Source organism: Pristiophorus japonicus, chromosome 1 (genome assembly GCF_044704955.1).
Source record: "Pristiophorus japonicus isolate sPriJap1 chromosome 1, sPriJap1.hap1, whole genome shotgun sequence".
NCBI lineage: Eukaryota > Metazoa > Chordata > Chondrichthyes > Pristiophoridae > Pristiophorus > Pristiophorus japonicus.
Window position 1 is genome coordinate 328353945 of NC_091977.1, and position 12830 is coordinate 328366774.

A 12830-nucleotide genomic window follows, 5' to 3' on the forward strand; every position below is an offset into this window, starting at 1 on the left:
CGCGGGTGGTGTTCTCTAATAACTGTGACATTTGGTTAGAGAAAAAGAACTAAAAAAGACGTGGGCTGGGTTTGCTGTGTGAAGATTATGTGGCTGTGGAAATGCTGTTCGGGGGATCGAGGTATGGTGCGGGGGCGTCGTGTGTGAGTTTTGCTATTTTCGGCGGTCGGACCCTGTGGAAGGCAGTGGGAATGTCTGATGCGAGTTGGTGGTGAACGGGGGCACAGCACCCCCTGTTAGTCCTCAATCCTGTTTGCACCTTGCAAAAAAAGCAATGCTTTTCTCTCTCCCCCCACCCACCTCCCTGAGCGCCTTATAGTACCACAGCTCTAAGCGTCATCCGTGAAACGGTTACAAGAGGGAGGGACAGAGAGCATCAGTTGTGCACCGAGGTACCAGACTGCAGTCACATCCCATAGCTACTGGAGACGGAGCTGGAGCCTGAGGCGCTGGACTGCGCTCAACACAGAGAGGAGGGGGCAACAATAAGCAAATTAAATTTCCATGGGATCGTGTTCTGGAATCTTGTGTCTGTCACACACGCCCCATGGACTGGCTGATTTGAGCAGCTTACAGGAGTGAGAAGGCGGTGTGTGTGTTGCTCAGATTACTTCCCGAGGTAATTGAGTTGAAACTGATTTATTGACGCAGTTTCAATAGATTTTCTCCTGTGCACTCCTGCATTTCTCTCATTGTTTTTTTTTAAACAAGCCCAAGTCCCTACTTCAGTGGAACAATCTCGGGGGAGTCCAAGACATCGACAGATTAACTGCTGAGGGGTCCCTGGAAATAACTGGTAAATTGACCTGTTCATTGAGTTTATTGGCGATGCAAATGAGACTTTAATTGGATTATCAATAGCTGGTTATCTTGAACATCGTGTCTGCTTCTCTCCAGAGATTGGTGATCGGCTGGGACCGGCCCGCGAGCTTGCCAGAATATGTCGAAGGAGGAAGGTCTGCGATCGTCCCATGTGTGAGGGAGTTCTGGCCCCTGACTCTCTCTCTCTCTCAGCCCAATCTCTGACGAACAGGGTAAAGAGGTGCTGGTGTGGTTTATTTTCATCATCATCATCATCATCATTATTATTGTTTTGGACACTTCTCCAATGACCAGTCGCGTTTCCGTGCGATAGAACCGAGCGCAGCGAGAGGGAGAGATACCCGATTGCACAGTCCGACCCCACTGTACATCCCAGGAGCACAGATGCATTTCCGATTCTTTTCAGTTGCGCTGGTTCTTCTAAACTGTATGGATTATGGGCACAGCCTGAATAACCGAGGGAAGCGGAACAGGAGAGGTCAGTGCTGGCGAGGTGACGGGAGCTCGTTTTAATAAATGTATTAAAATACAAATCAGACCGATTGGCAAACGGAGGGATACTTTGCAAACTTTAAAACAAAGTTACACGGTTGGAATTTATTTTAGTTTGTTCCTAATCTACAATAATCCTAATGCAATAATCTACAAGTGTTTATTAAAAGTTTTATTTTGAAGACGCTGCGCTCTCCAGCCTGCTTGGAGCTGCTGATCCCGGTGTTACACTCCCGGATCAGGATCGGCCCCTTCACTCAATGCGGCCAGACCCCGGCTGCTTCAATCACCAGCCTTCGGCAACAATCCAAACTAAACCGGCTTTGAAATCTCTGCGGATTTGATCCGATCCCGCAGTCAGTCCGGGTTCTTGTTCCCCTGAAGCTGCCTTTCTTCTCATTCACTTCGCTGAGCAAGGTTCTCTCTGTGTGTCTGTGTGTGTGTGTGTCTGTACCAGGGAGGACACTGACTCGGCTTTTAATTGGTGAGCCGGGGTTTGTATTCTGGGCTTTATCTTTAAGTACCGAATGATGCGACTCCAGTACCGTCTCTTATCTGGCACCGAGGGAAGGTACCGGGCTGTGATTATGGGAGGGGGTGGGTTCTTGCTGGGTTTAAATTTGCACTCAATGGGATGAGCATGGGCCAGGGGTGAATTTCCTGCCGTGATGCTCTCTCTTTAAAAAGTGATGTTTTACCAGTGAAATAAGCTGTTTATTAATTATGAGCCCATTTGATGTGAGGAGGTGAGTCGCACCTTGAATCCTCTGCCATATTCGTCAGTCCAGATGTGAAGGGAATTCTACCTGTGCACTCCTCGTAAAACCTAATTTAAAACTAGCTCTTTCAACGAGTAACATGGTATGAACTATTCTGAAATGTTTTGCTCACGAGAGGAATAAGATTGCTCTCCCCATTTTAAACATTAACCTGTGGTGTAGTGGTTATGTTACTGGACTAATGATCCAGGGAACGGAAGTTTGGGCAGTTTGAAGATTTGTTTTCAAAGAAAACACATCTGGAACTAAACAGCTGGGTGTCAGTAAAAGTGACTATGAAGGTGTCGGGATTGTCTAAAATCCCACCTGGTTCATTAATGTCCTTTTAGGGAAGGAAACTTGCCATCCTTACCTTAACAGTCTGGGCCTATGTGTGACTCCAGACCCACACCAACATGGTTGATTCTTAACTGCCCTCAAGTGGCCTAGCGAGACCTTTGGTAGAAACAAACCGCGCCATGGTTTAAGAAGGCAAACGATCACCACCATTTCAGGGCAATTAAAGTTGGGCAATAATAAATGTCATATTTTTAAAAAGTGGCTGAATGTGTGGCTTGCATTTTTCTAAATTTAAAATTCATAAACAAATATGTGAACTGGCTGCAGCTGACATCAGTGTAAACCTGGCTGTATAACCTGCGAGACGGGTTAATGATCTAATGCCACAACAGCAACTATTACTTGTATTTATATAGCGCCTTTTAATGTAGTAAAACATCCCAAGGCACTTCACAGGAGCGTAAGCAAACAAAATTTGACACATAGCTACATAAGGAGATATTAGGGCAGGCAACCAAAAGCTTGGTCAAAGAGGTAGGTTTTCAGAAGCATCTTAAAGGAGGGGAGAGAGGCGGAGACGTTTAGGGAGGAAATTCCAGAGCTTCAGATCTAGGCAGCCTGATGGCACAGCTGCCAATGATAGAGCGATTAAAAATCGGGATGAACAAGAGACCAGAATTGGAGGAGCGCAGAGATCTCGCAGGGTTGTAGGATTGGACGAGGTTATAGAGATTGGGAGGGGCGATGAGAAAACAAAGATGAGAATTTTAAAATCAAGGCATTGCTTAATTGGAAGCCAATGTAGATCAACGAGCACAAGGTTAATGGGTGAACGGGATTTGGTGCATGTTAGGATACGGGCAGCAGAGTTTTGGATGAGCTGAAGTTTATGGAGGATGGAAGCTGGGAGACTGGCCAGGAGTATGTTGGAATAATGGAGTCTAGAGGTAACAAAGGCATGGATGGCGGTTTCAGCAGCAGATGAGCTGGGACGGGCAGAGTCAGGCGATGCTGTGGAGGTGGGAACTAGGCGGTCTTGGTGATGGTGTGTATATGGGGTCGGAAGCTCATCTCGGTAGATAGTTCTGGCTTTGCACCACACACAGTTTTACATATTTAGCTGATTGTGAAGCCCATTGAACTGTGGCAGAAACTGTTATTGAAAGAACATTTTTATAGGAGAAAGTGTAGCAGTCCTGCCTCAACTTCTCATCGAATTAATACAACTCACAACCAATCTCCAGTGCACAGCACTTTGTTGAGCTCTGTGCGAGACACGGGCAGTAAATCTTGTGTGAGCATTGGTCTCTACCGGTACTAATGTAACTGGTAACTTTTTAATATAAGAAAAGTCTAATGTAGTGGACAGGGGTTGTGTAAAATGCCACTAATAGCATCTGACCACAGAGGTGTGTGTATGGCATTTATACAGGCGGCCTGTGTGTGTGTGGCATTGTACAGCCTGCTTGTACACCCTGAAGTGGAATCTGAGACAATGTTGCAGAAACATGGATTGAGGTTTGGTTAATGGACAGAAAACAAAGAGTAGGAATAAACGGGCCATTTTCAGGTTGGCAGGTTATAACTAGTGGAGTGCCGTGAGGATCAGTGCTTGGGCCTCAGCTATTTACAATCTATACTCATAACTTAGATGAGAGCACTGAGTGCACCAGCATAATTTGCTGACGATACAAAACTAGGTGGGAAAGTAAGCTGTAAGGAGGATGCAAAGAGGCTGCAAAGTGCTTTAGACTTATTAATGATCAGATAAGAAGGTGGCAGATGGTGTATTATGTGGGGAAATATGAAATTATCCACTTTGGTAGGAAGAATAGAAAAGCAAAATATTTTTTTAAATATGAGGGACTGGGAAATGTTGGTGTGCAGAGGGATTTGGGTGTCCTTGTATATGAATTACAGAAAGTTAGCATGCAGGTACAGCAAGCAATTAGGAAGGCAAATAGTATGTTGGCCTTTATTGCAAGGGGGTTGGAGTATAAGAGTAAGGAAGTCTTGCTGCAATTATACAAGGCTTTGGTGAGACTAGAGTGGTGAATACAGTTTTATTCTCCTTACCTAAGGAAGGATACACTTGCCTTGGAGGGGGTGTAACGAAGGTTCACTAGATTGATTCCTGGGATGATTGTCCTATGAGGAGAGATTGAGTAGAATCAGCCTTTCGTCCCTGGAGTTTGAAAGAATGAGAGGTGATCGCATTGAAACATATAAGATTTGAGGGTGTCTGACAGAGTAGATGCTGAGAGGTTGTTTCCCCTGGGGTAACTAGGGAGCATCGTCTCAGGATAAGGGGTCGATCAGTTAGGACTGAGATGAGCAGATATTTCTTCACTGAGAGGGTAGTGAACCTTTGGAATTCCCTACTCAAAGAACTGTGAATGCTCAGTCATTGAGTATATTCAAAACTGGTATTTTGGGCTCTAAGTGGATCAAGGGATATGAGGGGATATAGTAGGAAAGTTGAATTGAGTTTGGAGACCAGCCATGATTTTATTGAATGGCAGAGCAGGCTCGGGTGGCAGTATTGCCTACTCCTGCTCCTAATCTTGTGTTCTTATAAACTACAGAGGGAGTGTATTGTACATGGGAAGGGAAAATGGGTGTCACATCCTCCATGAATGGTCCCCGATGGTAGACATGGTGCTCAACACATCTGACCAATACGGAACCAATAGAATGCTGCGTTACAAAATCAACATAGTAGGGCAAAAGTCCCAGAAAGTTGTGATCATCCTGGAATGGGCTCTAGTTAGACTGTACCTTGGGTAATGCAGACAATTCTGGGAGCTGAGACACAAGGGAGACATTCAGGAATGGAGGCCTACTCCTGCTCTTATTTCTTATGTCTTATGGAGGTGTTTAGAAGATTGTAGATTTTCTGGAAAAGTTAAATTTGGGGGAAATTACTTCAAATTGTAAGAGTAGCACAAAGCCCATTAGGATCAAACTCATAAAAAGTAACTTTGGGGATGACTCTAGAACTTTCTTCACAATGAGAGGTCAACAGGGATAGACTCCCAGACAGAGTACTAGAGGTAGAATCTGCTCAATCATTGAAGAAACAATTGGAAGCTACAATGGGGTGACTTGGGGAACCTTCTGGAATGATGAATTAAGTTGGGCTGAATTGCATTGCTCATCTGTCACTATCTGGGGACCTTATTGTGAAGGGAGGGTGTGGCAGAACTCCACACTTGTGTGGAGAGTGCTTTGTAACGTTTCCTGATGGAGAGCTGGTTTACTGGGGCTGACTGATCTCTGTACAAATTTAAAGGTGTCTTGCTGCACCCTACACCTGGCTCACTGCCCCAGTGTGTGTATTAAACCACCCAACTGCCCCCCACCCTGTCCTCTGTGGCACAGTGATTAAATGCACCGCCTACATTGATATTAACTCATTCTGATCAAGGTGGTTCTAGGTTAAGCTGCCCAGTCTGTGGTAATAAGGAGACCTCAATCTTGGGTACTAGTTTGAGTAGGGGGGCAGGTGGAAGAAAACAATTGCTATTCCAATGTAAACATCAGGTGGGGGGGATCGTTACCTTATTGACAGGATCTGTGTGTTGGTGGTTTGCTCGACTTTCACACCCATTCCATCGTCTGCTCAAACGTCCTGAGGTGGCTGACTGAATGGGTTGGTGGCCATCAATCAGTGTGGTTCTTTGCAGCTAGGGGAAACTTGAACTTGGCCCCAAAATCAAGCCTGAGAAATCTGGTAAGTTCTGGCTGAGTCTGCTGGTAATTGGACGAGTCATCATCATCATAGGCAGTCCCTCGGAATCGAGGAAGACTTGCTTCCACTCCTGAAGTGAGTTCTTTGGTGGCTGAACAGTCCAATACGGGAGCCACAGACTCTGTCACAGGTGGGACAGATAGTCGTTGAGGGAAGGGGTGGGTGGGACTGGTTTGCCGCATGCTCTTTCCGCTGTCTGCGCTTGATTTCTACATGCTCTCGGCGTTGAGACTCGAGGTGCTCAGCGCCCTCTCGGATGCACTTCCTCCACTTAGGGCGGTCTTAGGCCAGGGATTCCTAGGTGTCAGTGGGGATATCAGGGAGGCTTTCAGGGTGTCCTTGTAGCGTTTCCGCTGTCCACCTTTGCCTCATTTGCCATGAATGAGCTTCGAGTGGAGCACTTGCTTTGGGAGTCTTGTGTCTGGCATGCGGACTATGTGGCCTGCCCAGCGGAGCTGATCGAGTGTGGTCAGTGCTTCAATGCTGGGGATGTTAGCCTGAATGAGGACGCTGATGTTGGTGCACCTGTCCTCCCAGGGGATTTGTAGGATCTTGCAGAGACATCGTTGGTGATATTTCTCCAGCAACTTGAGATGTGACAGGCAGTTACAGTGCATCCAGTTTGTCTTCTCCAACCCTTCACCTTAATTCACTGCTTATGTTGGTCATCGCTCTTGTGACTTGGTTCATGGAGCAGAGAAATTAACTTGGGTTCCTCCATCTGAAAGCGATTTGCAATGATTCCTGTTGGAAATGTGTGTGTAGATATTGGATGAGGACCTTGAGTGCAGTGCTCTCCACAGTTAACAATCCTGCTGATACTTATGGCCTGGCCTCACAATTGAAGAATGGCTGAGGTATTAAGCCAGTTAGTGGACTCGGCACTCCATCTCGCTGCTTGTGGGGGAGGTAAAGAAAAATGACTTGGGAAGCAAAAGCTACCATGTATGGGAAGGGAAGAGAAAGCAGCTGTTAAGAGTCGTCTTCTACTTTCCCTGAGTTTTATACTGCTATTGCCTTCTAAATTCATTCTCGCGGTATGGGCGTCGCTGGCAAGGCCCATTCCTCGTTCCCCAAAGAAGGTGGTGGGTCTTCATGAACATTTGTGGAGCAATTTTGATACAATTGAGGGGCTTGCTAGGCCACTTAAAGTGTCAACCACATTGATGTGGGATTGGAGTCACTTCTAGGCCCAGACCGGGTAGGGGTGGCATGTTTCCTTCCCTAAAGGACACTAGCGAACCAGTTGGATTTGGGTTTGGATGCTGAAGGTGTTAAAAATGGTATCCATATCGAAGATGGAATGTGCAGATAGTATAAACAGTTTTGCGTGGGCTGAGGCCAGATTGTACCTAAAATATGTAACCCTTTTGCTGCTTTTGTTTTTGTATGGGCATGTGAGCTGAGGTTATGGTGGAGTGAGAAGTGGCCAAACTCTCCACAAACCCTTACTCAGTTGCGTACACAAATGCTGCTTTGCAGCTTGTGACAGCCCCACTTGCTGTGAACAGTTTTTAATGCAGTCTTGCATCATTTGCTTAAGTGCTCTTCAAACTGCAATCTACAGAATGAATTGGTTTTTTTGGAAGCTATTTTGCAAGACTTAGTGCAGTGATTTGTTGAAGTGTTCTGAGAAGAGTACTTTCATTGCTAAAAATGTTATAAATGCATCAACAATATATTGGAAGTGTGAAGGAGATTGTGCAAGACTTTGATTCAAGGCAGTTGCACTCTGTGACTCCCTTGTGGAAGGTTTTCTAACCTATTGCTCTGGTTTATTAAATGCAGTAGTTTTAAATGTATTTCAGTGAAGATATTATACTATTGTGTATCTAGAATGAAAAAATAATGGTGATCGAACAACTAAAACAAACGCTCATTAAACCACTGCATTTCATTCAGTTCCAACTTAAACTTTCCATATTTTGATTTCAAAAGGTTGAAATTGCACTGTTACATTTTAGTTATCATTGCATCATCTGTCCCTTCATCTATTCCCTTCATGAAAGTGTGTAACCCAGACTGAAATAAAATAGCAAGAGGATTTCCTAGTAACCCATTTACCAAGGGATCTGGGGATCGGGTGGGAAAGTGAAGTTGATGTAGAAGATCAGCTATGATCATACTGAATGGCGGAACAGACTCGAGGGGCTATATGGCTTACTCCTGCTCCTATTTCTTATGTTCTTGTGTTCTTAATATCACACAGCATGATTTCCACTTGATTAAACGTAAACCATGTAGTCTGTCTGGTTTCACACAAGATTCTGACTGTACCTTGCAGAAAATATTCTGAAATCCCTAGATAGAGATTCTGTACTGATTTATTTTTTTAAATTGGACCAGCCAGTCCTTTGGGAGATTGCCTTTAGGAGGCAGTGTTTCTTGTGCAATAAGCTTCCTTGTGATTATCGCAATGCTAAACCAGAAAGTCCAATATAGTTAACTGCAACTAGATAAATAATCATATAAAAATGGATTTAAGTAGTAACACGTTTCAGTATCTCTTTGTAACAATTGTGCTTACACTTTTGCTGTTGAAATGTGAAATACCAACATTCTTGTGTGACTGGTTAAACTGAGGTGGTGTCTAAATTTTAAAACAATGTATAGATTATAGGAATTTATAATTGAACCAGTATTGGATCTTAAATACACAAAAGGCTCAAACTGATTTAACAATATCAGCTTCTGAATAATGTTTTTTTTTAAGTGGTTGATTTTTATTGTGCCTCAGTGGGCAGCACTCTCTCCTCTGAGTCAGAAGGTTGTGGGTTCAAGGCCCATTCCAGAGACTTGAGCACAAAAATCTAGGCTGACACTCCCAGTGCAGTGCTGAGGGAGTGCTGCCCTGTTGGAATTTTCCTATATTGGATGAGATGTTAAACTGAGGCCCTGACTGCTATCTCAGGTGGACTTAAAAGATCCCATGGCACTATTTCGAAGAAGAGCCGAGTTCTCCCCGGTGTCCTGCCAATATTTATCCCTCAACCAACAAACAAAAACAAATTATCCGGTCATTAGCACATTGCTGCTGTGGGAACTTGCTGTGCACTAATTAGCTGTCGCGTTTTCTCTATTACAACGGTGACTACACTTCAAAATGTACTTCATTGGCTGTAAAGCGCTTTACAAGTTTAATTTTCGCTCTCTCTCCTTCCCGCTCTCTCTCCTTCCCGCTCTCTCTCCTTCCCGCTCTCTCTCGCTCTCTCGCGCGCGCTCTCTCGCGCTCTCTCTCTCGCTCGCTCTCTTTCACTCTTGCTCTCTTTCACGCTCTCGCTCTCTTGCTTTCGCTCTCTCTCATCCTCATGCTTGTCCTCCCCTCATTCCTCTCTCCCCCTCTTTCTTTCCTCTCTCCCCCCCCTTCCTCTTTCCTCTCCCCCATTCCCCTCTTTCCTGCCCACTCTTTCCTCCCCTCCTAGGTGCTATATAAATGCAAGTTTCTCTTTCTTTCTCTTTCTTTCTCTTTCTTTCTCTTTCTTTCTCTTTCTTTCTCTTTCTTTCTCTTTCTTTCTCTTTCTTTCTCTTTCTTTCTCTTTCTTTCTCTTTCTTTCTCTCTCTTTCTCTCTCTTTCTCTCTCTTTCTCTCTCTTTCTCTCTCTTTCTCTCTCTTTCTCTCTCTTTCTCTCTCTTTCTCTCTCTTTCTCTCTCTTTCTCTCTCTTTCTCGCTTGCGCTTTCGCTCTTTCTCGCGCTCTCTTTTTAAAGTATGCAAATTGAAGGGGAGCTGATAAGTGAAAACAGAGTTTCTTCCCCTCTCTCTCTCCTCTCTCTCTCCTTTCTCTCTCCTTTCTCTCTCTCTCTTTTCTCTCCTTTTTCTCTCTTTTTCTCTTTCTCTCGCTCTCCTTTTTTCTCTTTCTCTTTTCCTATTTTTTCTCACTCTTTCTCTCTCTCTCTCTCTCTCTCTCTTTCTTTTTCTCTCTCTGCTTCTTTCTCTTTTTCTCTCTCTCCCTCTTTGTTTTCTCCTTTCTTTTAAGGTAACTGCAAAGGGAAGGGGAGCTGTTAATTGAAAGCAGAGGTCATTTTCAAGTAATACTTGATACCCCATCAGAATAATCACAGCTGCTGCAAGGATAGATCATGATGCAGCACTCTGTGGGGTCAGAAGGCTTGTTAGATGCAGCAGGATTGGTGGGTTATGTTCAGCTGCAAGAGTGTACAATTACACAAATCTTCAATCACTTTTCAATGACTAACGTTTGTCTTTAATCATGGCCGAAATGGTTGCTCAGGGCTGTTGCGAATGACTGACTAGACTACTGCATTCCCAACAACTGGTGTCTGATATAACTGGCAATAGCAACGACCCATCTGCATAGAGGGTTTAAAAGGTGCTGTAGTGATTGAAGGCCGTGAGGAAACAGTTAGATATGCGGAAATACATTCTGCATTGCATCCCCAGTTGGCTATGGGCTCGCAGATAGTGTTCATGCCAAATCCCTGTTATTAATTTAAAAATAAGTAATTAACTCTCGGGGATGTTGGCCTAGCTAGCAAGGCTGGTATTTATTGCCCATCCTTAGTTGCCTTGAGAAGGTGGTGGGCCACTTCAGAGGGCAGTTATGAGTCAACCATGTTGATGTGGGACTGGAGTCACATATAGGCCCAGACTGGGTAAGGATGGCAGGTTTCCTTCTCTAAAGGACAGTAAAAAAAAAAACAGTTGGGTTTTTATGACAATCTAACAGCTTCATGATCACTTTTATTGATACCAGCTTTTTACTTCCAGATTCAAGTTCTCAAAACATCATGGTGGGATTTGAACTCTCATTCACTGGATTATTAGGAGAGAGAGGAAGGGTGGGAGGAAGCAAGCCCGTGGTCTTGGACAAAGTTGCCAGGAACGAACTGCTGTTCTGAGGTTGTTGAATGGAATTCTGTAGTTCCATGGTGTGGTTGTAGTTTCACGTAACAGCCCAACGAACCTTAAAAAAACCCTTGCATTTATATAGCGCCTTTCATGACCTGGGGACATCCCAAAGCGCTTTATAGCCAATTAAGTACTTTTGAAGTGTAGTCACTGTTGTAATGTAGGCAAAGTGGCAGTCAATTTGTGCACAGCAAGGTCCCACAAACAGCAATGAGTTAATGACCAGATTTTCGGTTTTAGTGATGTTGGTTGAGGGATAAATATTGGCCAGACCACCGGGGAGAACTCCCTTGCTCTTTTTCAAAATACTGTCATAAGATCTTTTACGTGAGAGCAGATCGGGCCTCTGTTTAACAGTTCATTCAAAAGATGGTTGCTCCGATCGTGCAGCACTCCCTCAGTATTGCTCTGGGAGTGTCAGCCTAGAGTGGAACATACCAGTTTATGCTCCACTCAAGCCTCCTCACGTCTTTCCTCATCAAAATCTATCCATATAACCCTCTATTCCCTTCTCCCTCATATGCTTGTCTGGCCTCTCCTTAAATGCATCTATATTATTCGCTTCAACCACTCCCTGTGGTAGCGAGTTCCACATTTTTACCACTCTTTGGGTTAATAATTTTCTTCTGAATTCCTACCATCATCATCACAGGCAGTTCCTCGGAATCGAGGAAGACTTGTTTCCACTATTAAAATGAGTCCTTAGGTGGCTGAACAGTCGAATACGAGAGCCACAGTCCCTGTCACAGGTGGGACAGATAATCGGTGAGGGTAAGGAAGGGTGGGACAGATTTGCCGCAAGCTCTTTCCGCTGCTTGCGCTTGATTTCTGCATGCTCATTGTTCTATATGTGGACTTGTATTTACTCTGTACGGCCACCAGTGGGCACATCCCCTGGAGTCCCAAGGGATCCCATAATCCCTTGGGAGCACAGATATTTAAGGAGGCTTCACAGGTTGGAGAGGCACTCTGGAGACCTGCAATAAAAGACTAAGGTCACACTTTACTTTGAGCTCACAGTGTTCAGTCTGACTCTTTTCCATACACAACAACTGGCGACGAGATACAGATAGCGAACCCAAAGATGCAGAGAACAGTGGGCATCCTGGAGAAATTTTCGGATGGAGATGATTGAGAAACTTTTGTGGAGTGACTCGACCAATACTTCGTGGCCAATGAGCTAGATGGGGAAGAGAATGCTGCCAAACGAAGGGTGATCCTCCTCACCGTCTGTGGGGCACCAACGTATGGCCTCATGAAGAATCTGCTCATTCCAGCGAAACCCACGGAGAAATTGTACGACGATTTGTGCACACTGGTCCGAGAGCATTTGTACCCAAAGGTAAGCATTCTGATGGCGAGGTACTGGTTCTACACCCACAAAAGTTCTGAAGGCCAGGAGGTGGCGAGTTATGTTGCCGAGCTAAGATGCCTTGCAGGACATTGCGAATTTGAAGGACATTTGGAGCACATGCTCAGAGACTTTTCCATACTTGGCATTGGCCACAAAACCATACTTCGCAAACTTTTGACTGTAGAGACCCCAACCTTGAGTAAGGCCATGGCGATAGTCCAGGTGTTCATTGCCACCAGTGACAATATGAAGCAAATCTGTCAGCACACAAGTGCTGCTACAAGTACTGTGAACAAAGTGGTGTTGTTTTCGAATCATAACATACAGGGCAGGTCACACATACCTGCAGCTGCACATCCACCATCAAGGGTAATGAATGCAAGGCCATTAACACCTTGTTGGCATTGCGGGGTGATCATCATTTCCATTCATGCCGATTCAAAGAGTACGTTTGCAAGGGATGTGGAACAATGGAACACCTCCAAC

The 12830-nt window shown here is 44.8% G+C and overlaps 1 protein-coding gene across 1 annotated transcript in view; it reads left to right on the forward strand.

Annotated features, from left to right (window-relative positions):
• The first annotated feature begins 1206 nt into the window (after window positions 1–1206).
• The window catches only part of rspo2 (R-spondin 2), a 233464-nt gene continuing 221840 nt past the window's right edge, over window positions 1207–12830 (forward strand). Inside the window, exon 1 of the mRNA XM_070874211.1 lies at window positions 1207–1300. Coding sequence (XP_070730312.1) covers window positions 1207–1300 — 94 coding nt within the window. The remainder of the gene's footprint in view (window positions 1301–12830) is intronic.